The sequence below is a fragment of the Labeo rohita genome, chromosome 11, assembly GCF_022985175.1.
Source record: "Labeo rohita strain BAU-BD-2019 chromosome 11, IGBB_LRoh.1.0, whole genome shotgun sequence".
NCBI classification, from domain to species: domain Eukaryota; kingdom Metazoa; phylum Chordata; class Actinopteri; order Cypriniformes; family Cyprinidae; genus Labeo; species Labeo rohita.
The window spans coordinates 22,255,041-22,281,450 of record NC_066879.1 but is presented as its reverse complement, the minus strand read 5'-3'; the positions used below and the strand labels follow the sequence as shown (position 1 = coordinate 22,281,450).

The 26,410-nt window shown below is 36.6% G+C and overlaps 3 protein-coding genes across 7 annotated transcripts in view; 1 reads left to right on the top strand and 2 right to left on the bottom strand.

Moving 5' to 3' along the window:
- Positions 1-5,362, bottom strand: part of chd5 (chromodomain helicase DNA binding protein 5) — a 44,947-nt gene extending 39,585 nt beyond the window's left edge. For all 3 annotated transcript variants that reach the window (XM_051122242.1, XM_051122243.1, XM_051122244.1), the window contains exon 1: positions 5,054-5,362. In XM_051122242.1, the coding sequence (XP_050978199.1) occupies positions 5,054-5,120 (67 nt within the window). In that variant the 5' untranslated portion in view covers positions 5,121-5,362. The remainder of the gene's footprint in view (positions 1-5,053) is intronic.
- Positions 5,120-26,410, top strand: part of rnf207a (ring finger protein 207a) — a 31,290-nt gene continuing 9,999 nt past the window's right edge. Inside the window, exons 1-12 of one of the 3 annotated variants that reach the window (XM_051122246.1) lie at positions 5,120-5,227; positions 14,739-14,929; positions 18,808-18,934; positions 19,029-19,173; positions 21,777-21,858; positions 21,939-22,014; positions 22,728-22,853; positions 23,082-23,128; positions 23,562-23,634; positions 23,752-23,820; positions 25,826-25,894; positions 25,967-26,073. In XM_051122246.1, the coding sequence (XP_050978203.1) occupies positions 14,739-14,929; positions 18,808-18,934; positions 19,029-19,173; positions 21,777-21,858; positions 21,939-22,014; positions 22,728-22,853; positions 23,082-23,128; positions 23,562-23,634; positions 23,752-23,820; positions 25,826-25,894; positions 25,967-26,073 (1,112 nt within the window). In that variant the 5' untranslated portion in view covers positions 5,120-5,227. Of the gene's footprint in view, positions 5,228-12,706; positions 13,087-14,738; positions 14,930-18,807; positions 18,935-19,028; positions 19,174-21,776; positions 21,859-21,938; positions 22,015-22,727; positions 22,854-23,081; positions 23,129-23,561; positions 23,635-23,751; positions 23,821-25,825; positions 25,895-25,966; positions 26,074-26,410 lie in introns of those variants that run through there. The other 2 variants (XM_051122247.1, XM_051122245.1) reach the window with 2 other exon arrangements.
- Positions 6,641-10,640, bottom strand: rpl22 (ribosomal protein L22). The gene is made up of 4 exons (XM_051122249.1): positions 10,512-10,640; positions 9,756-9,860; positions 9,030-9,154; positions 6,641-6,829 (listed from the first exon to the last, which is right to left on the bottom strand). The coding sequence occupies exons 1-4, from the start codon at positions 10,521-10,523 to the stop codon at positions 6,688-6,690; spliced, it is 384 nt and encodes a 127-aa protein (XP_050978206.1). The 5' UTR covers positions 10,524-10,640; the 3' UTR covers positions 6,641-6,687.

Below are 26,410 nucleotides of genomic sequence, written 5' to 3'. Positions count from 1 at the left end.
TATCCCTTTAAATACTTATGAGAGTTCTGTCTATCTATCTATGTCTATATGTAGATATCCGTCTGTCTGCATGTGAAGGGTTTGCCTGTGAAGTGCATCCTCCTTCACTCCATTAGAGGGAAAGCAAAGATTTTTGTTGACACACTGAAAGGGGAACGAAAGTAGAGAGGTGAGGTCTCTGCCACCTGCTGAACTGTGAATCTCTCACTGTAGACAAAAAACTACTGTCTGGCAGCGCATATTCACTGTAACACTTCAATGATGCCATGCTGTCAAAAAGGCTAAGCGCAAAAAAAAAAAGACATCAGGAAAGCATCGCCTGCAACCGAAGCACAACGGTGCAACTCCTGCCGCCTGCCTATCGTCAGCTCAGACGGCGACCCATGAAATATGCAGCGTGTGTGGTGGAGTCAATCAGCTAAAGCCCTGTCCCGCAGCCCACCACGCCCCGTGGGAGCTGCCGGAGATGGGGCTTTCCCAGCCTCTTGGATGCTATCCTCGAAATCCACTTAACCTTCATTTAGCTGCCACTGTTTGAGGACTTCAGCTCCGGTGAGAGCAGCCCCTGCACAGTTCAAGCCTCGCTTGCAGCCCTATAGGGCATTTCGGGTATTTACTCACGTAAAATACAGAGCTCCCCATCTCTCTGTCAGCCGCTGGGAGGTTTTTTCTTATTTCAATCTTCTGCCGCACATAAACAGAGCAGTTGCCTGCGAGATGACGGATATTTAGGCCAGTGCGTCTGCAGTACATCTCACAGGGAGGCTCTTTCATGTCGGCAGAATATGTCTGCTGCCTGCCAGGCGAATCAAGCTCACATCTCGTCTTCATTCATGTCTCACTTACAGTCGTGGTGATGCAACACAGCACTCTTGAACTGAGGATATCTGGCAAAGGTTTTACATTGTCAACTTTTGAGCATTTTGGATGATGTTGTTGAGAAAATCCATATTTTTATTCCATATATAAATACCAATAGGTTGAAGCGTATATATCTTTTCCAATTTTAAAAACACGTTATCCAACTCTGTTGCGTTCTGGTAAAAAATCTTATTTTTATTCAATATATGCATACCAGTAAGATCAAGCATATGTTTTTTTTCGATGTTAAAACACTTATTCCAATTCCAATTTAATATGCAAAAAAAAATAATGAATAATAAATCTGTAGCCTGATTTCCCCAAAACCGTAGCTCTATTTTTGCATCCCATATTCTCTGCAATAAGCAGTCACATTTTGTGCCATGTTCCCGGGTAAACAGAGCCTCGGCCAGGAACCGCCAGGTGTTTAAAAGCTGTGCTGCTGCCATTCGCTACTGGTAGCAGGCCTGAAAATGTCACGACTGCAGCCACACATTTGTGTGTCAGCTAAGCACGGACATCGGGGTAACTTTGACCTTGCAACAAGGGCTGGGTCAGTGCCGCACTCCATTAGAGATGGAATTCACGGCCGGTCTCGCTGTTAAGAAGAGGAACGTTTACAGGAAAACGCATTAGCTGTCTGACAGACTGCGTATGTTAATAGTGCCCCCACCGTTAATGTGATGAGACAGCATGGTTGGAACACCCCCTCATTGAGACCTTCAAGTTTTATAGGCCGTATCTCTACTTTCTGAAGACTATATCCATTCTCTAAGTCCCAAGGCTGATTCACAAAGCTTTGCTTTGCTTCTCAAAGACTCATAGTGGCAAAAATTGCAAGTACATAAGCAAAGCAGTCTAAAATTAATGTCCTAATAACCTACAAAACAAGAACAAAGCCTCTGTAATTGAGTTTAGATGCTATAATTATTTTATTCCAGGATGCATATTTTATACTGCAGTAATTTGCTGGTAAAATGTGACACACTGATGCAGAGACTGATGACACATAGACATAAGTGTGTGATGCAACAATGATTTACACGCACGCACAAACTCTAGCAAAAAGGAAGGGGTGTCAGCTTTCACAGTGCAGCTTCCAAAAATAGCCCCCACCAAACAGAGCAATCAGCAGCTCATGATAATCTTTCAATTTCAAAGACAAGACTATGTAAAAGAAACCAGATTTTGAGTGGAGGAAATAAAGGAGGCAGAAAGCACTCACATGACTTTGGATCAGCTTCAGCCTAATGCCTTCTAATGAGGATCAACATAAACAGAAACTCCCACAAGCATTGTTGGGGTATGACGAACAAATGAATCGGCACTAAGAAAAACAAGGCAAAAAATATAGAATGTTTTTCATTATGACTATATTAATTCTTTTTTAAGATGTCTTAAAAGGGATAGTCCACCCAGTCTTGACGTTCCAAACCTGTATGACTTCTTTTGCGGACATACATTTTGAGGAATATTTTGAAGACATCAGTCAATATAATTCAGTGAGGTCCAAAAAGCAATATCTTCATTCCATGGAGAAAAAAAACAGCTTTGTTTGTGATCCACCTATCCATTGAATCTGCTTTGAATTTTGAAATTTCAAATTTTGGAACTCTGGAAAAAAATCAATCAGGAGTATCTCTGGAATCACTCCATCCTTTGTTCCTGATGTGGCACATAAGGAATGTGGACTCAAGTTGCAACAATTTAAAACTGATTAAAATGTGCATATCTTAACAAAAGCGATGCACATCCATTAACCTAATCTGACATTAAAAACCATTCAATTATTAAGCTCGCCACTGAATTCCTTATTGTTTCATTCTCTTAATATTTTTATAAATCATCTGTTTGTCTTTTTATATCTGCGGTTAGGGCATGCACCAGTGATCGCTTCATTGCTGCTGGCTGGGGGCACAGTCATGTGTTCTGCAGTGTTTGGATCGTGCAGTGAACAGTCCTGATTACAAATCTCACTTCGATGGTATATAATACAAACTGCATTTTTCAATATACATCCTATTACTTTACATATGCATATTAGAGTCACTCTAATTAATTAAAAATATACTTTATGGTTCTTTGCAGACCGGATTGATTGTATGGAAATTAATACGAGGTGGTTCGCAATTAAATTACTTAATAGCTCATTTCACATCTTAAAAATTAGCTATATTTATATGGATTAATCTCACCAAAACATTCATCAACTACCTCAGCTAAGCAATCAGTGAAGGTGTTCAGGCCTGCACTGAAAGCAATCACAGTGAATGGGACTAAACAGCATAACCCAAAATCCTTGCCAGTCCCGCACTGCATAGATTTCTCATTTTTAGCACATGCGGGGGCTTACACTGTCTACACGAAAAGAGCACGCTGGCTCATGAATTATTTCTCAATTATTAATTCTTCTGCATATTGCACATTATTTCAAACCGTTTGCAGCCCTCAGCAGCCAAGCTACCGCCTCGTAAAAAAAGAAGGTAAATACGCATTTGGGGTGCAAATGAGATACTCGTGCTCAGGTCGGTCACGTGATTAATTCACGACTAATTCAGAGGCAGCCTAGACCAGCGAGAAACTATAAATGTATTGATTTTATTGAACTGAGGGCCGTGAATGTATAAAAGGCATGCAGGCAGAATGGAGTCTTAACTACATAGCTTCTCTGCTCTCACAACCAATGCTTTTGAGACTAATCTGTCATATTAAAAAAAAAAAGATAAGTCTTTAAGGGGAAAACAGATGCACATCCTTCACCTACACAGAAAGCATAAACAGTGAAATTATAAGGACACAGTAGTCAGCGGCAGCGATTAACCCATTGATAAGGTTGGCTTTGGAGTTAACCTTGAATGCAAAGAGAAGCTTAATAATGTGTTTATATTGCCTGAGAAAGATACATTCAGAATGCACATAAAGTGCCACTTTTTAACAATTTTCTGTGAAGCAGCTGTTGCACAAAATATCAATCTCATACATTTATTTAAATTACGCAAAGGCCCATTTTTTAGCCAACGCTCCTCAGCACAGCTGTAGAAAGAAAAAACTGATTGTAACAGAAAACAAATGTGCTAATCTACAGTACAACCATACAGAAAATAAATAATCTACAAGATATTACATCTTAATAATTGATAATATATTATTAAAGCAATAATTATAAAATCTCTTAATGTACAAATATCATTTTAAGGCTACTACAACAGTGTTTTTCTTTTACGTAATTGATAACCATAGACTACATTATCAGTGCATTTTACAGCAACAAACAGATTAATAATAACTCAAATAGGTTTGCATATTAACATTATACATTCAAATGACATACAGTTAGGAAGCCTAACATATAAAATCACCAAACCTATAACATCACCAATGTATTTTTAGAATAAACTTCTAGTAGTCAGTTGTTACTGCAAATGTACAGTGAAGTTTTTACTGTGTAGAAACCTAAACCTTTTATAAGACACTGTGGAGGCTGTCTTGGCTAAAGTCTGTGCCCCTCCAACAGACCACAGAGGCAGTGGATCATTGTAGCTGATGTTTTCCTGTCACACGTGGCTGTATCAAGCACATGCACTACTTTTACAAGACACTGTGACCATAGAGTAGCACTATCACCATCAGCACCTCAGAGAAAAGCCATAACACCTTTTTGGGAAACTGATCGTTGGTTTAGATCAGTTCTAAACAATGCATAAATCTCCACAGCTCGGTCTTGCATACTATTTTTACAATGAGACTGCAGCATTGGCATGCAGCAGACTTTATATTAAAACAGTCCATCAGGTTTAGAAATCATTGTGCACAGTGGGCGCAATATCACAGCAGACAGTGGGTGCATGCATAACTCATTTATATGCAAAGAAAAATGCGCCTGAAAAAAAAAAAATAAAACAAACAGCCGGATGATGGAACACGAACAGCTAGAGAAAACGATTTTATCTTCTTAAAGAGAATCGCAGACAGATGGTCTGCTGGCGGACAGTCGCGCTTTAGTGACTCAAATACAGTCGGACAGTGCGCCGTTATTTTTGGACGAACAGTGTCCGGTGTGAGAACAGAAGCTACTGAGACTATAATAAATCGCAAGCGCGTCAAGCCCCTTTTCCTCCGCATTCAACTAGGCGTAGCAGCGCAGTTGTGAAGGGCAGAACTCTCCCTCCCCTGTGACTCTTTACCCCCTCACCTGGCACGTCGTCCTCAAAATCCATATCGTCTTGCCCCTCATCTTCATTGCTTAGCGATCCGGGCATCTTTACCGCATAACAAGAAAATCACATCCGAGATACAGGAATAAAGTCCTGAAACTTAACCCTCTGAATGCCCAGATTTTCAGCTCCAGAGGAGGCGTCCACTGAAGGTGAGGCTAATTTTCTTTTAATATGCTCTCAATAAAATAAAAGATGGCTGCCCTGTTTTTAAAAAAATCTTTCCCTTTCTCCCTCTTCTCTATCCAAATCCTCCAGTCTGAAAATAAGAAAGAGACAAAAATGGAACACACATGCCCAGATTGTGACGTCTGGTCGGTTGCCATGGCAATCCATCCCATAGTTTCCCGACACAACTAGTTAGTGCTCTTCGCCTGGTCACCGGCTTAACTAGTCGTGAGAGTGGCGGCGGTCTCGCCGTGCAATTGCCCTTTTCCCGCTCAAGTTCGAGGAATGTGAGGTTATACAGGGAGACATACGGGAGAAAGTTCCCTCACAGTCCCTTTCTGTCAGACGAGGGAAGCGCATAATAGGAGCTTGAGAGGGATTGTCCTGCTTTTTTTATTTTATAAATTTAGGTCGGACAAATTATATATCCAAGGTCACGGGTGAACGTAACGTTACATCTCTGACGACTTTATTTGAAAATGTTTTAAAGGGGCAGTTCACTAAAAAAAAAAAAAAAAAAAAGAAATACAATCGTCATTTACTCACCCTCACGTAGTTCCAAACCTGTATGACATGCGTCCCACGGAGGAAAACACAGAGGGACTCGGTCACCATTCACTTTCATTCAATCTTTTTGACATACACTTGAAGTAAACGGTGACTGAAGCGTTCTGCCTCATTTTGGGTGAACTAAAGCGTTAAAAATGAGGGCAGGTTTCGGTTATTTAAACGAAATGCTGTTCCTCGAGTATACTGCTGGAAACTTCAAAATAATTTAATTTCTCCGCATTACAAAAAAAAAAAAATCTAATTCATTCTCGTGAACCCGCTTCAGGACAACCCGCGAATCACGAACCGTTGCCAAGGATACAGCAGCGAGACGCTCTACGTGATCAAGCGAGACAAAGACATTTAAAATAATCTCCAGTACGTGCTGCAGCAATCAAAAACCATTAAAAACCACACAGACCTCTTTTAAAATAAATAAGATTAGCATAATCCAACCTAAGTAGGTTTGCTGGGCTCTCGGTCTAGTCAGGTATGGTTCTGGAGACATTCACCTGGCCCAAAGTATTCAGGAGAGACCAGTTAAACCCAGCAACCATTTTAGGCTGGTTTAAGATGTTCCAGCAGTTCTTCATGATTAAATGAACTCTCTGAACCTTGTGAGTGCACGAACTTTGTTGCTATGGAAATTATTGGTCCTGTCTGACTGGTGGTGGTGGATGAATCCTATATGCTTTAGTGCAGTAAAATATAATGAAGACTTCTGTTGCTCTAAAAATAGAACTAAACGCACAATTATAAATCAAACGGACTAATACAGCACTTTCACTTTTTCTCATAGCAAAATACAATGTTTTGAACATAAACGAACACACCATAAACAACAAAACTGATTTCTTTTGAAATTTTATTGAATTTACAAAAGAGTGGCATGGATTTAATCTTCATCGTCCTCCTCCTCATCCTGATTGATCTGGAAGTAGCGCAGTTCATAGCTCTCCTTGGTGTTCGCTACTACACGCAGCCAGTCACGCAGGTTGTTCTTCTTGAGGTACTTCTTGGTAAGATACTTCAGGTACCTGAAAGCAACATGAACACTTAAGTTTGCCTCATTCCACATTATTGCAGTTGACATGACTTTGAGATGTTTCAATGTGCATTTAAAAATGACAAATACAGGCAACACCGATAAGCCATGAAATGGTATGGAAAGGCTACATATAAAATGTTTACATTTTGTAGTACTAAAACTCAAATACAGATAAAAGTTAAGTAACTGATTTGGATTCACACCATTTGTCTTACTCGGTAAAACCACAGACCCTTAAATTTGCTTTGTGTAACAGTTAATATAGCTATCAAAAATTTCTTAATTTAAGAGTACAAAAAAGCACCTATTATAAGGTGTAAAATTAGTGGTAGTGGTTCTCTTAACAGCATTTAAGGCCGTTCTCATCAGAGCTTGCTACTCAGACTTGTAGACGACATTGCATAACACTTACTGAATAGAGTTAATGCAATATTACGTAAGCAGAAACAACTACTTTAATATGCAATGCCTCATAAAATCCTTGCATGAAAGTCACTGCGCAAAGATCAGAGGTAATGGGTCTTAATTACTTTTTTTTTTTTTTACGTCACATCCGAGTATGTGATGCAGATAAATACAAATATTTATAGGCCACGCAAACACCACATCAACTCTGAATAAGATTTAATATGTCCAAGACACTAACAATAACGGAAGGCTGCTTTCTGTGTTTTAGCTTCTAACTTTTTTAGCTTTTTTGCATTTAGTTAAGTTTCTGGGGTGTCTACCAGCTCAGAAAAGCTGAAAAGAAAACACACAGCCGGTCTGAAACGGTCATCCAGCGAGATGCTAAATTTTCGTTTCTACATAAAATAACTAGCTATTTAAATTAGACCACCGCCAAACCATATATGGATATATTCGACAGGTGGGGAGAGCAGTAGCTCATTATCATTTATAGAGATATGCAACAAAACCGGTCACTGTGAACAGAGCTGTTTTTGACAAGGTAAAAGGGGGGTTGTTGAGGAATTTTAACCAAAGCATGTTACAGACATTTCATCAAGACCCTAAAGAATCATACCAACTTTAAGAAAAATGGGCATCCTATGTCCCCTTTGAAGGATTGGTTCACTTCCAGAATAATTTAGCCTTTGTGGTTAAAAATATATATATATATATATATATATATATATATATATATTTTTTTTTTTTTTTTTAAGAAAATGACAGTTTTGCTGGATAAGACCCTTATTCCTCAAATGGGATTGTGTAGAGCCCTTTGAAGCTGCAATGAAACTACAATAATCTTGACCTTCAACCCATTGGCCACCATTGAAGTCCACTATATGGAGAAAAATATTAGAATGTTTTCCTCAAAAACCTTAATTTCTTTTCAACTCAAGACATGAACATCTCGGATGATATGGGGTAATTGTAGCAGGAAATTTTTGTTCTGAACGGGAACTAATTCTTTAATGCTACAGCTCTCCTAAAGACTCTGTTCCAGTAAGCAGGCAGGTATTCAGCAAATGAAACTCAAGATTTTAGTCTATATTTAGCACCAAAAAAAAAATAAACATTTGATCACAAGATGCAAGCACACTTCAGTTCATCATTAAATAACATCTCAAATCAATGACTAAACTGGCAGTACAAACTGCCACTTTCAGTTTGAAAAACGTGGGCTGTTAGTCTTACAATGACGACATGCACACGTCTTTCCAACACCGCACTGCGTGCACGCATATGATTCACCAACGTTCTGACTGTGTGAATGGGGACAGACTGATTTACAGAAAGGAAACAAAATGTTCACTGACAAATCTATTTGATTTTGCAAACTAAATTTAGACTACTAAAACTTGTCAACATGGCAAACAACTTCTTTAGGTCCTTCCTTTGCACCTTTTAATACAGCTTTAATACAAATGATCGAACGTCTTGCATTACAATGCAGCAGCTTATATGTGACCTAAAGAAAAACTAGGAATAGCACAACGCACAGTGCCAGAAAAATTAAATCTCACAACAAAACTGCATTGGAAATAACACCAACTAGGTGATAAAGGCAATAAGCCGTATGAATAATGCAGGTGCTAAATTTCTCAGTTCCATTATGTTAATGATTACTTTTAACTTATATTTTAATTTTAACTTTTCAGTTTTATAGCCACAGAGAAATAACAGCAATAAACTAATAGTTAGCAGCCCTTCACATGCATTTGGATCTCTAATCTCAGACTTACCTCTTAGAGAAGGGGACCTCAGATGTCACTGTGATTTTGCTCTTACTCCTTTCGATGGAGACCACGCCACCACCCAAGTTGCCAGATTTACCATTTACCTTGATGCGCTCCTGAAGGAACTGCTCCTGCAGAGAGACACATGCAGACATGCCCATTAGATCATATAGAAATATAACTGCAAAGGCTTTAAGCCATTAAACATCCATACCCATGTGCAGCTGTGATGCATGTAACAGTTATTTTACTTTTAGCAGCTACTTGGAAATAAGACATTATTGGTTAATTACATTTAAGAAATAAATAATCAGATTAAACAATTATGGACACATTTGACTATCACATTAAGCCAACTTATTCTGGCCATAACGGACTGGAAGAAACTAACAAAAAACCAAACGATGCTAGTTTTGTTATAGTGTGCCGTTTAGAGGTAGGTCTATCCAAAATGCATATCAACGATAGACCAGCACAAAGAACAAACAAACAAAAAAAAAAAACTCAAAATATGGCACTGCAGTTTCCTAGAAAGAATGCAGGAAAAAAGCAGTTATGTGTACACTGAATTTTTGTAATCAGAAATTTGCTAACAAGTCTGCAGAAAAACATTAGGATCAAATATTCAAGAAAGCAGAAAAGGCAATTTTGCATGTGCACAGTTTTGAAAAACACCCAAACTGACAGATTTCCAGTTTTATGTGCACTCATTTAACTAGTTTATACACTTACAAAGTTAGCAGCATCCATGATGCCATCCTCCACAGGGTGGGTGCAGTCCAGGGTGAACTTCAGGACCTGCTTTTTCTTCTTCCCACCCTTGGTCACCTGCTTTTTCTGCAACACACAAAAAGGTACACATGGACGAAACCAAAAACGATAAATGTGTACATTAGAAAACGTGTAACATCTAAACTAATGCAAATACATCCACAATAAAGATATGTTTCTCCTATCATTCGTCAAAACGAGCTTATGCAAAAGTGGAATCTGACAGCATACGCGACAGAGACCTACGATTACACATATTTAAAAGCAATAACGAAATATATTTGAACATTTTTGGAAAAATGTTAAATTCTATCTAAAACACAGCTATGTCGTTCCGGGCTAAGTTAGCTTCGTGGTTTGTATTCTCTAGTAGATTGATTCAAAAACAAAATACCAAAAATATAACAAGTCTAGATCTATCTATAAAGTGTTTATCGAAAACCACGCCGTATTTTATTAGTCATTCCGCGTCGATTCTATGAGAAATGCTAGTCAGCTAACTGGTGGTTGCTACAACGTGGTTGCTCATAAGCAGGCCTCGCTGCAGACCTCCGGTAAACAAACGCTTTTAAAAACAACACTGATGCACATATTCTTTCATTAGCCACATTAATTAAACGCTCCATTGTTCGGCTTTAATCTGAACTGATTTCTGCGCGACTAGAGGGACGTGGCATATTGTATTTTATCGTTTTCCAGAAACTTGCTCGTACTCACAATCGGAGCCATGGCCGACAGTTTGGCAGAAAGGGAGACGAGAGGGAGCGCATGCGCATTGAAAGCTTCCCGTTATAGTCAATTTCAGACGTAATCGATTGAATCCGTTATGCGGAGATTGATTCGTACAATCACTTGATTATCATTATAATCATTTCATTGTGCCTTATCCTATCTGGTCTAATGAGTAGTTGTAGTAGTAATACACACAGGACATAAAATATACAGAACCACCTTAAATATAACCACATTACCCTCTTTAGTAGGCTAATAACATCCCAATGCACAAAGAGTAGAATTAAGTTGGCTTGAGAAAGCCAATTTACTGATCTACTATTTAAGATTATTATTATTCTTGTTCTTCTGAGCCAAATTTCGGTATCTACCTCCTCCTAGAGCTTTCAAGCTAGAACCACCAAACTCGGCCCAGACCTTCAGACTGGTCTGACTCTGTGTGCTCTATCTTTTCTTACTGATCCGGCTTATGGTTTTCATAAACCAGACTTTCAAAACCACCAAAAATCCCATAGACTTACACTGACGGAATGTTCAAATGAGCCAACACTCTTCAAACTCCAACTGACAAAATTCAAATCTAAACTCCCAGAATCCCTTGAGGCTCAATCAAGCTTTCCTTCTATGTACTATTACTAATCCGTTTAGACTCATTTAAGATTCCACTCTAATATTTCTAATCTGTCTAGCTCTCTAAATCATGCTAGCAACATGCTAGTAATTTGCTAATCATGCTAACAACATGCTAGTAACATGCTAATCATGTTAGAAACATGCTAACAAAATTCTAGTAACATGCTAATCATGCTAACAACATGCTAATAACTTGCTAATCATGATAGAAACATGCTACCAACGTGCTAGTAACATGCTAACAACATGCTAATTATGTTAGAAACATGCTAACAAAATGCTAGTAACATGCTAATCATGTTAGAAACATGGTAACAACATGCTAATCAGCTTGCATCATGCTAGTAACTTGCTAATCATGTTAGCAAACATGCTAGTAACATGCTAATCATGCTAGCAACGTGCTTGTAACTTGGTAATCATGGTAACAATGTGCTAGTGACTTGGTAATCATGCTAGCAACGTGCTAGTTACATGTTAATCATACTGGAAACATGCTAACAACATGCTAGTAACGTGCTAATCATGCTAGCAACGTGCTAGTTACATGCTAATCATAATAGAAACATGTTAACGACATGCTAGTAACATGCTAATCATGCTAGCAATGTGCTAGTTACATGCTAATCATAATAGAAACATGTTAACAACATGTTAGTAACTTGCTAATCATGTTAGCAACATGCTAGTAACATGCTAATCATGCTAGCAACATGCCAGTAACTTGGTAATCATGTTAACAATGTGCTAGTAACTTGGTAATCATGCTAGCAACGTGCTAGTTACATGCTAATCATACTAGAAACATGCTAACAACATGCTAGTAACGTGCTAATCATGCTAGCAAAATGCTAGTTACATGCTGATCATACTAGAAACATGCTAACAACATGTTAGTAACATGCTAATCATGCTAGCAACGTGCTAGTTACATGCTCATCATAATAGAAACATGTTAACAACATGCTAGTAACATGCTAATCATGCTAGCAACATGCTAATCATACTAGAAAAATGCTAACAACATGTTAGTAACTTGCTAATCATGTTAGAAACATGCTAGGAACATGCTAGTAACATGGTAATCATGCTAACATCATGCTAATAACTTGTTAATCATGCCAGAAACATGTTAGCGACATGTTAATCATGCTACAAGCATGCTAGCAACTTTGCTAATCATGCTAGAAACATGTTAACAACAAGCTAGTTACATGTTAGCCATGTTAGAAACATGCTAGTAACATGCTAATCATGTGCGAAACATGCTATCAACGTGCTAATCAGGCTAATCATGCTAACAACATTGTAATCAGCCTATAAAAATACAAGCAATAAGTTAATCATGCTAAAACATGTTAACAACATGTTAAATCATGCTAGCTGCTTCCATACTATTACAACTGTTTCAAACTTTCAGGCTAGGCTTTCTCAAGCCAACTTAACGTTTGTTCTCAAACTTTGCTCATCTAGTTATTTTTGCTGCCCTCCTAATAGGGTTCACGGGATCTGGTTTCTCATATTGTAAGACTAAAGTTCAGCTTTACCTTTGGCAACCCCCTCAGGCTCCCTTTGTATTGAGTTCCCCTCCCCTCCATCATAGTCAGCTGCTTGGCATCAGGCTGCTGTTGAAGAGTCCCAGCATTACTGTCATTCCGGCTGTAGATAGTGGTCAAGACTATAGTGTTAACCCACTGGCCCCTCCTGACACGAGCCAAATTTACTGCGTAGACGACTGTGCTTTGCTTGTAGAGAGGAAGTGAGAACTGTCTTCACATTCACTTAAGCCACTCAGAGAGACATAATACAGAGATTTCTCTTGCTGGCTGCATTATGGATTCCCTAACGCCACTAGTAACATTGCAATATGTCTGGAATAATGAATATGTGAACTAATATCAGACAGGACCAATTTTTTTTGGATAAGGTAAGGTGCTTTTTTGGGAAATTGCGTAGTGTTAGTAAACTGTTTCGTCTCTGTAAAAGCCAAATGTTCAAGTAAAATAATAAAAGAGATAGATTTACATGGAGATTTTCATAGCATTATTTATTTATCTATAAATATATGTATATAGCACACTATTTCACAGTGAATAGATGAATAGAAAGTCAGAGCATTAGCCTGTCAAAAGTAATCATCCAAACATACAATACGAGAAATATAAGAACATAAGGTGTGCAGATATCTCTCAGTCAGGGCCAGAAATTATCTTTTATTTTTTACATTTGTAAGGGCAATTTTTATTATCACTTTACTGTTACAAAAATCATATGTTGTCTTTAATGTCAAATACTTAAATTTACCCAGTCACTTTAATTAATGTTTTAAACTGTTGTCAATAACAATAGACTGTTTAAAATTGTGTCTAAATTATACATGTAAAAAACAGGAGCTCATAGGGCTGCAATATTATGACAAAAATCACTATTGTAGATCATTGCTCTTTATATTCTAATAATATCAATATAGAAAACAATATAAAATGTTTTTGTTTTGTTTTGGGCACGTCACATTCTGGCTTAAAAGACAAACATGTCGGTCCATGATGTTAGCCAAGTCTAGCACAAGTTTATGCAAAAACTCCTGTTATAATCACTGAAGCTACGTAATTAATCTTTTATTTACATCGTATCAAACTGTGTCGTTTATGATGAGGGAATTCGTAAGTGTGCGCACTCATCAACAGCTCTGGCGTTTTCAGCGCTGACTAATCTAAGCTCTTCAGATTGGCCAATGCATTACTAAGTTCAACAGAAATGAGTTTGATTGGTTATAAGGCTCAACACTGCACAAAACAGCACATAAAAGCTGAAGCAGTGTGAGCAAATCTAAATGTAATTCCACAAACTGACTCATTTTATATTCATTTTCACATTTCAGTTAAATCGCAACAGCTGTAATATGTTATTTAATTGTACAGAAGTCAGTTTTATTGGGCATTTTTGTTCATTTTGGTGGCATTTTTGCCACAAGCCCCCAATTAAGGTTGGTTAATTTCCAACCCTGCTCTCAGTATGTAGTTTTAACCCTATTTCATTTAATTAATGTATTTTTATTTGTGAAAATTTGCCTCTTATCCATTTTGAAAAACTTGCCAGGAAAAGAATGACTAAATTCCAACAGCTAATTAAGAAATTAACAATATTTTTCACTATTGAAAATTAGACTATTAAAATGTAATGCCACAAAAAAACAAAACAAAAAAAAAACAGGAAATGTTCTCAGAACTTTGGCTGATGTTCTCTCAAAGTTATGAATAAACAGTTTTTAGTCTTTAATAACGTTCTCAAAACGTTAGCGCGACATTTATTTATATATCATACATGTAACGTTTTTCTGAACATTCAAAATTTTAAGAGAACATTCAAAAGTAACATTTCCATAAAGTTTGCAAACACTAAACAAAAAGGGAGACAGTGTAAATGTTCCAAGAACATTTTCAAGAAATAGCGCTTCCATAACCTGATGGAACATATTTTTACTTATATAAAACCTTATTGTTAGCAGGGACGTACACTAATTATGGATAAAAACAGAAGTGACATTGGATTCAAGCTAAGTATTTGTTTTCTTTCCAGATGGCAGGAGGAATCATTTTCTCTTATGATGACCTGTTTGATCCAGACTATGCCAGCCTCCATCCCCTCGTCTGTCACCTGTGTCATGAGCAATACCGCCAACCATGTCTTCTGGACTGCTACCACATCTTCTGTGCCAGTTGTCTGCGTGGCAGGACCAATGACAATCGCCTCAATTGCCCCCTCTGTGGGTAAGTACAAAAAGCACATATGAGGAGGTAAATGAAAACCATACTGGTCTACATGCATTATGTTTGACCAATTAAAGCAACATATGTTCACATTTGCACCGAGTGAACCAAAAAAGAATGCTACTAAAAGTTAAATAAGGATAATGTAGATGCTAAAAGAAAAAACTACAGGAGCCTTTACCTCTAGGATTTTGGGGTGAGGAAATGGAAATCCTGACAGAAGCATTCAATCAGAACCAGCCACTGTAGACTGAAGCCAAGTTCCTCCATAATGGTTACATTTGGGTCTCCACTTGTTCTAGTTTTCTCCAAGCTGGATGTTGGGTTCTTTCCAAAACGTATCTTATGCCAAACGTAGATGCCTGTAATCTTTCTTCGTACAACCCACCCATTACAGTTTTGTATACAAGACTGTCAAGTCTTCTGTTTTGAAGAGTTGTCCAAGCTTTGATGACTAACATATGTTGTTCTCACTGTTTCATGCATTTCAGCCTTTTCAATTCATCTTTTTCATTGATTATTTCTTAAAAATAATGTCTCCAAAAGGGGGTTTCATAGTGATGCAGTAGAAGAGCCATTTGGGTTCCCCTTTCTGTTAACAGTTCTTAGAACTTTTTCTTATTATGAAGAACTTTATATGCAATGGAGATGTTTCAAGGTTCTTCATGGAACCATGCAGATAAGAAGCCTTTATTTTTAAGACCACTAAAGCACAAACTCATGCAACATGCAACAAACAGACATCATTCTTCCAGGCCAGTGAGTTCCTTTTAAGAGCAACAAAGGACAGTTGGCGTAAGGACAGCTGCAGAATGACCCCAGTGGTCTGATTTTAGCACCATAACTAGCACTCCACATGGTGGGCTCTCCGATCACATCACAGCATTGTCATTTGACAAAAACAAGCATCTTGGCAAAGGTGCACAGTGCATTGATCCCACAGCTTACAGCAATTACATACAATCTGGTGCTGACCTATTTCATCTTGTTTAGAAGTGACTCAGAGATCTGCTATTTTACGTGCTTCTTTACAATGTACAGGGAAAATCAGGAGACTAGTAGTGAAACTAATTAGTGATAAATTAGTGATAAATGTTTGGAAATTCTGGATAAGCAGTTGAGTCCGTTCTAAAATCTACCAGCAGTTGGTTAGTCAGTTTATACGTTTAAAAGTTTTATCCACCTTATTTTTGCTGTAAGAGCGGGCATAACCATTTGTAAATTTTATGGGTCTGGCTTTCGGTCCAGCTATTTTTAGCTGTACAAAACAGCTTGTTTTGCTGCTTGATACTGCATAATGGTGTCTTGCCATATTATTTGAATGTATTATCTTAATTATGAACGCACTGATTTCTAGTGCAAACAGTTTTACCGTTTACTGCACGTTGATATTTTTCTTGTTATTTCCCTATAGAGGATAATGAACCAGACGTCTCATGCATAGGCTTATTTCCGCTTTGAAGAACTTAAAGGGGTTATCGGATGCCCATTTTCCAAAAGTTTATAAGATTCTTTAGGGTCTTAATGAAAAGTCTATAATATACTCTAGCATGATGTTGTGTCCCTTTTTACCACTGCAAAAGATCTGCAAAAATCATCCCATTCTGAGGGATTGTTCCTTTAAATGCAAATGAGCCCTGCTCGCCCCGCCCCTCTATTCTCTCTGCTGCTCTGAGAGATTGTTTACTCTAGCCGCATTTAGCATGTTTAGCCACTAAACTTGCTAACTAGCACATTATTAGGAAAGGTGATTGCACAGATTCATTAAAAAAAAACCTTATACTCACTTCTGCTGTAAGTGAAGCTGGATCACGAATGATTTGCGCGAACATAGACGGATATATGTAGATCGGGAGGCGCATTTCCTTTACAAACAAATGTAACTTACTGCATCTTCAGTGGCTCAGATGTTGGGAGTAAATGACGACCACTGTTCATTATTACATCCAGCAACAGAACACCTCAATCGCTCAATCGGAGATATTCTTGTCTAACTTACATCCCTGCTCCGGCATCGAAACAATGGAGGTCGGACTGTTACAGCTGATCTGAGACAAGACGTCATGTCAATCAACTATCGTGGGAGCAGCCTCTGTCAGCAGCCTCATTTTTTCAGGATTCTTTGATGAATAGAAAGATCCAAAGATCAGCATTTATCTAAAATAAAAGGCTTTTGTAGCATTATACACTATTCCATTCAAAAGCTTGGAGTCAGTATAATTTTTTATTTTGTTTTATTTTAATCAGAAGTGATGATAAAGACATTTATAATGTTACAAAAGATTTCTATTTCTATTTTCTTCTTTAAAAAACATTACAAATCTTACTGTTTAAAAACTTTTTCAAATTTTCAAATGTAAATTATTTCTGTGATGCAAAGCTGAATTTTCAGCAGCCTGTCACATGATCCTTCAGAAATCATTATTATCAATGTTTATGACAGTTATGGTGCTTAATAATTGTTTAAAATTAATATTGCTTAATATACTCTTTTGAACAACTCTTTCTTACGATAGTGTATGTAGAGATTAGCATAAGCTGTGAAAAAAACATATTTACTGACCACTAAAAGTGTAAACTTAAGATACTCTATGAATCATTTCCCACTGTTTAGGTCTTAATTATGTCTGCCGATTCAACTACTATAGCTAAAACAGTATGTTTTGTAGCTTGTTGTAACTCAAGCCATGTTTGAGCGCATTGTATCTAATGATACAGCAGCAAAGCCTTTCCCTGCTATATTTATCCATTGTTGCTCACTGCAAACTTGCATTTGTGGTGCCTAAGTAGCCTGGCTTTATAAGACCAGTGTAATGGTGCCAACAATGTGTGGTTCAGTGGGTAAAAGTAGTGCTTCATTCAGCACTGCAGTCCATTACCACATCCTAACACAATTGAAATGCTGCAGTGTGCTTGTAGAACTTTTTTTTATTGTTTAGATTCTATTATGGTAGGCTGTTTGTTTGTATGCGAGTGTGGTGGTGTATTCTTTCTCAGTTTAGTGTGAGTGTGGGATCTCGCTTTGCCACTTAGAGTTGCAGATAATGAAGCTTTTGTACTTTGCAGCACCACACACTCCCTCATGCAATGTAATCTAGGAATTCACCACTTTGATGCTATTACTGGCACAGAAAAGCTGATTATGATGAAAACAAGATAAATTTGTGGATGGACGGAGGCACAGGATGTACATATTTGCATCAGTGTGTCATACAGTGGGGTCCAAAAATCTGAGAACACACTGAACGCAGTGTTTACCCAAAATGATATAGAATTTTGCTGAATTTTATAAAAGCTCCTTTTGGAGCATCCATGAGTGTTTGAACCTTTTGCAATAGTTGCATATGAGTTCCAACAGTTGTCCTCAGTGTGAAAAGATGGATCTCAAAATCACACAGTTATTGTTGGAAAGGGTTCAAATACACAAAAATGCTGAAAAACTAAAGAACTTGTGAACCCTGAAATATTTTTCTTAAGAACAGTGGGCAGTTTAACTGTTCAGGACAAACAAGGGACTCATGAACAACTATCACTAACCAAGAAAAAACACAGCTGTGGATCATTCAGGTAACAACACAGTGTTAAGAATCAAGTGTATGTAAACTTTTGAACAGGGTCATTTTTATAAATTCAACTATTACTTTCTCTTGTGGACTAAATGTAAACGCTTTTATGTGAAATATCTTATTCAGGTCAGTACATGCATTTTGTATGATCCCTCCCATTTTGGTAAAATAATTAACATTTTGCAGATTCTGCAAGGTGTATGTAAACTTTTGACCTCAGCTGTATATATGTATAAATTAGATTTAAATAAATGGTCAAACTGTTAAAAATGTTAAGTGTGTTTACTAAATATGAATTTGTTTTTCTTGCAGATACCCCTCAGTCCTAATGGGGACAAATGCACTTCCCCCCGAGGACCGTTTGCTCGGGTTCCTGGTGGATAATTCGATAGACAGTGTAGTACAGTGTGCTAACTGTGATGTGGAATGCAAAGCACAGGTGCCTGAACACAATACATGCATCTGATTTATTTATAGGCATCAGCAGTAACAGCAACAGTAATCTCTAAGACTGTATGTGCACGTGTACACAGGATGCTGGGCCGATGTATTACTGTAACACCTGCAGCCAACCACTGTGTGGAGAGTGCAGAGAGCTCACACACAGCGCCAGGATGTTTTCCCAGCATGATGTTGTGTCCCTGGCCAAACGAACCAAAGAGGGCCACCGCAAGTGCTGTGAGTTTATTCCAGCGTCATCTAGTACATGTAGATTGTATTTGCCATCACTTAAAAAAAACAGTTCACCCAAAAAAGAAAATTCTGACATTAATCACTCCCCCCCATGTCATTTCAAACAAGACGTTCATTTGTCTTCAGAACACAAATTAAGATATTTTTGATGAAATCCAAGAGCTGGATGTTGACTGAAACAGAAAATAAGAAATTGTTAAATAAAGTCGTTATTTTTGTTTTCTTTGTGCACAAAAAGTATTCTTGTAACTTCGTAACATTACGGTTGAACCACTGATGTCACATGGACTATTTTAACACTATCCTTACTACCTTTCTGGGGCTTGAACGTGTCCATTGTCTGTCTATGAAGGGTCAGAAAGCTCTTGGATTGTGTCAAAAATATCATAATTTGTGTGAAGATGAACAAAGGTCTTACGGGTTTGGAACGACATGAGGGTGAGTAAATAATGACAGAATTTTCATTTTTAGGCAAACTATCCCTTTAGATGCAATATTTCGAGGATCTTAAAATTAATATACATTTTTCATACTGTGTATCATAATGCTGTGATGCCTAAATTTACTTTTAGCATTTAAAATGATACATTTTAGATCATTTGCTTAGACAAAATAATAATAAAAAATAATAATTATTGTCTTATTAGTATTATTTCATTCCCATATTTATCCTCAGAACACAATTCCCTAAAGCAGTGGTTCTCAACTCTGGCACTCAAGGTCCACTTTCCTGCAGAGTTTAGCCAAAGCCACTAGAAGGCTAAGCAACCATTAGCCGAAAAAGCGCAACGACTAAAGCTAACGCTTCCGACCTGTCAGTATGTGGGAAAGGAAACCAGAGGCTGTTTTTTTTGAATGGATGTCAATGGAGAGGCTTTACTAAATAGCTGAATAAACAGATTTTTAGAGGAAACAGCTATTCATTTAATGAATCGACAGCCTATCTGCTAATCTTCAACATGTTTTACACTAAACAGTACTTTTGGATTGAATTATTTTTAGAGTTTACCACGAAGAAATGCTGTTTTATAAGAGAAGTCACTGACTTTTTGCGACAGGTGGGATTCATTCCTACATTCATTCATTCCCATTGTATCCATAAACGGCAATTGAGTGTTGCACAACTGGCTAAAATTCAGTGACGTCAAGGCTGTAATGTGATTCGTTATTAAGGGACACGTAATCCAAGTTAGCCGTTACGCTTTCTCCAGTAGTAAGTAATACAGACCCTCTCATCTCCCTATAATGAGACAATCTCTGGTTTAGCTCCAACCCTAATCAAACACACCTGAACAAGCTAATTAAGGTCTTCAGGATCACTAGAAAGTTACTGGCAAGCAAATTTGATTAAGGTTGGAGCTAAACTTTGCAGGAAAGTGGGCCTCGAGGGCCAGAGTTGAGAACCCCTGCCCTAAGAAATGCATTAAGTAACGCATACAGTTAAAGTCAAAACTTTACATATACTTTGCAGAATCTGCAAAATGTTATTTTACCAAAATAAAAGGGATCATACAAAATGCATGTTATTTTTTATTTAGTTTTGACCTGAATAAGATATTCCACATAAAAGACGTTTACATATAGTCCACAAGAGAAAATAATAGTTGGATTTATAAAAATGACCCTGTTCAAAAGTTTACATACCCTTGATTCTTCAAACTGTGTTGTTAGCTTTTTTTTTTTTTTTTTTTAGTGGTAGTTGTTCATGAGTACCTTGTTTGTCCTGAACCACTCTTCTTCAGAAAAATCCTTCAGGTCCCACAAATTATTTGGTTTTTCAGCATTTTTTGTGTATATGAACCCTTTCCAACAATGATAGTATGAATTTGGGATCCATCTTTTCACACTGAGGACTGAGGGGGTGAAAACCTTTGAACAGAATGAAGATGTGTACATTTTTCTTATTTTGCCTAAATATCATATTTTTGCCATTTAGTACTGCTCTCCAGAAGCTACAGAAGATACATGTTTCCCAGAAGACAAAATAAGTTAAATTTACCCTGATCTTTAAATTCAAAATGTTTCGCATTGTGTTTCTTTCTGGAGCATCAGTGAGCATTTGAACCTTGTGTAGTAATTGCATATGAGTCCCTCAGTTGTCCTCAATGTGAAAAGATGGATCTCAAAATCATACAGTCCTTGTTGGAAAGGGTTCAAATACACAAAAATGCTGAAATGGGATCTGAAGGATTTTTCTAAAGAGCAGCAGGCAGTTTAACTGTTCAGAACAAACAAGGAACTCATGAACAACTATCACTGAACAAAAAAAAACAGCTGTGGATCATTCAGGTAACAACACAGTATTAAGAATTAATTGTATGTAGACTTTTGAACTGGGTAATTTTTATAAATTCAACTACTATTTTCTCTATATGTAAACGGCTTTTATGTGAAATATCCTATTCAGGTCAGTACTAAATAAAAAATAACATGCATTTGTACGATCCATCTTATTTTGGTAAAATAATTAACGTTTTTCAGATTCTGCAAGGTGTACAGTATGTAAAGTTTTGACTTTAACTGTATATCATTAACATGTGCAAAGTCAAAATAACGTTTTGCTCTGATTTTTTCCATTTTCACAACAGCGCTCCATGAAGAGCTGTACATCATGTTTTCAACAGAGAAAAAGTCCATGCTGTGCATCAAGTGTTTCAGAGACATGCAAATGTAAGACTTTTCGATTTGAAATATAAAAGATCAAAATTCAGTTGAAATGAATGTGACAAGTATTTAACTTTGTGATATAGCGAGAATCGCACCCACTGCATTGACATCGAGACGGCATACGGGCAGGGATGTGAAATACTGGATCAAGCTGTTCTGGTAAGTAAGTAAAAAGTCTAAGTAGGAATAGTTCCACAAGTCTGTGTGTGTGTGTGTCATATACACTCTACATTACAGAGTGTACATTCTGCAGAGAATATTACATTCATTATCAATAATGTACACCGTTTGGGGTCAGAAAGATTGGAGCAGTGGCTGCAGAAAATTCAGCTTTGCCACTACAGGAATATATTACATTTTAAAATAGAAAACAGTTATTTTAAACTGTAACAGTTTATTAGTTAGTAACACAATATTACTATTTTTACTGTATTTCTAAACAAATAAATGTGAGTATAAGATACTTTTTTCAGAAACATTAAAAAGTGTATATGTTTGGTGAATGTTATTTTATTATCTTTATTTCTATTTCATTTTTGTATATGTATGACTTTATTTCAGAATTCATTATTTTAAATGTTATTTTCTTTTTTGATGTAGGAGTGGGAAAGTCTACACTGTAATGATATATAATTTGATATTCTGTATTGTGCATGGGGGTTTGTAACAAAATTTGAAGGTTGAAAAAAAAAGGGTATGTGTATATTACGGAATATAATACGAAAGAACTGAAATACTTAAGGTAAACGACTATAAAGTTCTAGAAGATGCTGGACTGTGTGACCAACATCTGAGTCAATCACTACAAATGAACCCCACTGTGAAGGGCTGACAAGTGGATGAGTCTTGTACTAACCTTGTTTGGCTTGTAGGCGGTGAAGGAGCTGCAGACGTCAGCACGAGAGGCCATCGTACTGCTGAAGGCCATGCTGGGTGAAGTGCGGACAAGTGCAGAGGAGGAGGAAACTGCTATCTGTACTCTATTCAACAGTATGCAGGTAAGGCAACACTCCAGAAGGTGGCGCACTGAGACCACAGACCAGAAGAATGAGGCAGCTCTGTAAAAGATGAAGAATTCTGACAGAGATCATGTATTGTCTAAACCACATAATTTAAGGATAAAGTAATTTACGTTAAACAGTCTAAATATCTGCTCAAAGCATCACTGAAAATTGCATGTTGCGGATAAAACAGTCTAAAAGTAAAATCCATTCTTTTCTTCCAAGGAAAAGCTTGCAGAGAGAAAAAAGGCCCTCTTAAAAGCTGCAGAAAGGTAAATATTGTCCAAACAGATCCGGTAAGTCTAAATTGTCTGTCTGTTACCCATATGGCTTTGGCAGAGCACGGAGTTGTGGTGTGATGGTCTGTGTTGGAGCAGCAGTTGCTTGGGTTGCGTTTCATGAGTCCTGTTATTTGTTGAGAATTTTTTTTTCTCCATCCCCTTCCCATCATTGCCTGGAAGCTGGCTTGATGTCTTCCAGGAATTAAGCTATTTATGTCAGGCTGCAATCTAGGACTCGGCGTGCATGTGTGTGTGTTTTTATATTGGGGACACGCAAGAGCAAACAAAGGACGAAATGTTAAAATACTGATAATTTGGGAAAATATACAGTGTGTTTTGTGCGTAAAGTTTATGTATTGTGTATATATCAGCCCAGAGGGTACTATATGATTTTTTTTTTTTTTTTTTTTTTTTTTTGTGGCAGTCAACATAAAGAGAAGGAGAAGGCACTAAAGGAACAACTTTCTCACTTGGCCACCCTCTTGCCCACTCTTGAGGTGCTTTAAGGAGATTTATTCAATACAGTTCATTCAAAAATAATAATTACGTCATCATTTAATCACCTTCATGTTGTTCCCAAACCATATGATGTTGTATCTTATCTCTGTTCTCAGGTGCACCTGGTCACCTGCTCCGCTTTTCTCAGCTCAGCCAATAAGTTCGAGTTCTTAGATATGGGACATGTAAGTAGTTTTTTTTAAATACACTACAGGTTAAAAGTTTGGAATAATTAAGATGTTTTAATGCTTTTGAACGAAGTCTTTTATGCTCATTAAGGCTGCATTTATTTGATCAAAAATACAGTAAAACTATAATGTTATAATGAATTAAAATAACTTTTATTCTATTTGAATATATTTCAAAATGTAATTTATTTTTGTGATGTCATAGCTGAATTTTCAGCATCATTACTCCAGTCTTCAGTGTCACATGATCCTTCAGAAATTATGTATAATATGCTGAACTGCCACTTAAGAAACATTTCTTAATGTCATTTTTGTTAATAAATACTTTTAATACTTTTTTTCAGCAGGGATGCAAAAATTGATCAAAAGTGACAGTAGAGACATTTACCACAAAAATATTTATATTTCAAGAAATTCTATTGTTGTTCTTTTGAACGGTCTATTAATCCAAAAATCCAGACAAAAATGTATCATTCCTTCCACAAAAATATTAAGCTACAAATACTGTTTTTAAACTGTTAATATTAAGAACCATTATTAATCATTAGTTACCAGTATTAACTGATAATAATTGAATACCAAATTAACATGATTTCTAAATGACTACTGATTTCAGCTTTGCGATTAATAACATGTTAAAATGTTTTAAATTATTTTTTATTATTATTTTAAAATTTTGGATTATCTTAAATTGTAATAGTATTATTATTTGATCATATAAATGCAGCTGTGATGAGAATAAGAAACATCTTTTAAAAACATTCATCTTTCAAAATTCATCATTCCAAACTTTTGACTACGGAAGCCTGTTTCACCGCTAAAAAATAAAAATAATAATAATGCAACACTTTATCTCACAATCCGGACTTTTTTTCTCAGAATTGCATAATACAAACTTGCAATTTAGTTTTTTGTTTTGTTTTGTTTTGTTTTTTTCTTAGAATTGGGAAATATAAACTTGCAATTGCGAGTTATAAAGTCAGAATTACGGAATATAAACAGGCAATTTCTGACTTTTTCTCTCAGAAATTTGTAATAAAAAGTCAAAATTTTGACTTTTTTTCTCAGAAATGGAGATATAAACTCACAATTGCAAGTATAAACTTACAATTTCTCTGAATTGCATGATATAAACTCGTAATTGCGAGTTATAAAGTCAGAAGCTCCCTCACATGCTTCAAGATGAAAAACTTGCAATTCTGACTTTTTTTCACAAATGGGAGTTTATACCTCACAATTCAGATTTTTCTGACTTTTTTCTCAGAATTGCATGATAAAACTTGCAATTGTGAGTTATAAAGTCAGAACTGCAAGATATAAACTCACAATTCTAACTTTTTATCCTCCAAATTGTGTGATATAAATTCACAAATGCGAGTTATGAAGTCAAATTTGCAGAGATTGCAAAGTCAGAATTATAAAAGAGTTATATGAGTTATAAAGTCAGAATTTTGAGATATAAACTGACAATTTTGACTTTTTTTTATAATTGCATGATATAAACTCGCAATTGAGAGTTATAGTCAAAATTTTAAGATATGAAATGAGAACTCTGACATTTTGTCAGAATTGCGCAATATAAACTTGCAATTGTGAGTTAAAAAGTCGGAATTGAAAGATATGAACTCGCAACTGACATTTTGTCAGAACTGCGCAATATAAACTTGCAATTGCTATAAATAAACTCCCATTCTTAACATTCTCACATTGCATGTTTATATCTCGCAATTCTGAGAAAAAAGTCACAATTATGAGATATACACATGCAATTCTAATAAAAAAGAATGTTCATATGTGAGAATGTTAAGAATTGTGAATATATTTCTCGCAATTGCAAGTTTATAACGCGCAATTGCACATTTTTTCTCTGAATTTCGAGTTAAAATGTTGCAATTACCTTTTTTTATTTTTTATTCAACGATGAAAACAGGCTTACATATTTGACATATAGTGTAATGTCTCAAAAAATAGATTTTAATTCATGCCTTATGACCCTTAACAGCAGTTGATGAGCAGACTGTGTAGCATTGTAAAGCTCCCTCACAAGCTTCGTCCTGTCCAGAGTACTAAGGTGAGCTCACAACCAAACATACTGGCATTTGTTCAGATCTCTGTCACTAATTAGGATGTGTCAAACCTACAGATAAACACAGACTACCATGCCGAGTTTGCCCACTGTCTGGAGCCTCTTCTAATGTTGGGCCAGCGAAGGCCTGGCTCTGTAACTGCAGGCATTGCCTTGAGTAACAGGTGAGCAGTTTATCTATTACATCATTCATAGTATTATGCAAGAAATATTATAGGGCAGTGCTGTTATTCTACCTCTGTTTGTTTGGCCTTGTACTGACTGTTGCTTACTTTACTGAAATGCTTTTGAAAAATACATTATTGCATGTTGCTGATAGATAAAGAACATATGAATATAGTATCAGATCCCATTTTTATAATCAAATCAACTAGAACAGTCATACTGCAAATCAAAACTACACATTTTTGCAATAAATTATAATAAAGATAACAATAAACAAACAAAAGTTTTTTATGGATATATTCAAATATATAATAATATATAGTCTTCCATTTAAAA

Excerpts from the sequence above, each read along its gene's own strand:
- rpl22 (XM_051122249.1), bottom strand. Across the intron at positions 9,155-9,755 it reads TCATGGATGCTGCTAACTTT|GAGCAGTTCCTTCAGGAGCG; the intron begins GTAAGTGTATAA and ends GTCTCTCTGCAG. Across the intron at positions 6,830-9,029 it reads GAGGTCCCCTTCTCTAAGAG|GTACCTGAAGTATCTTACCA; the intron begins GTAAGTCTGAGA and ends TGTTGCTTTCAG.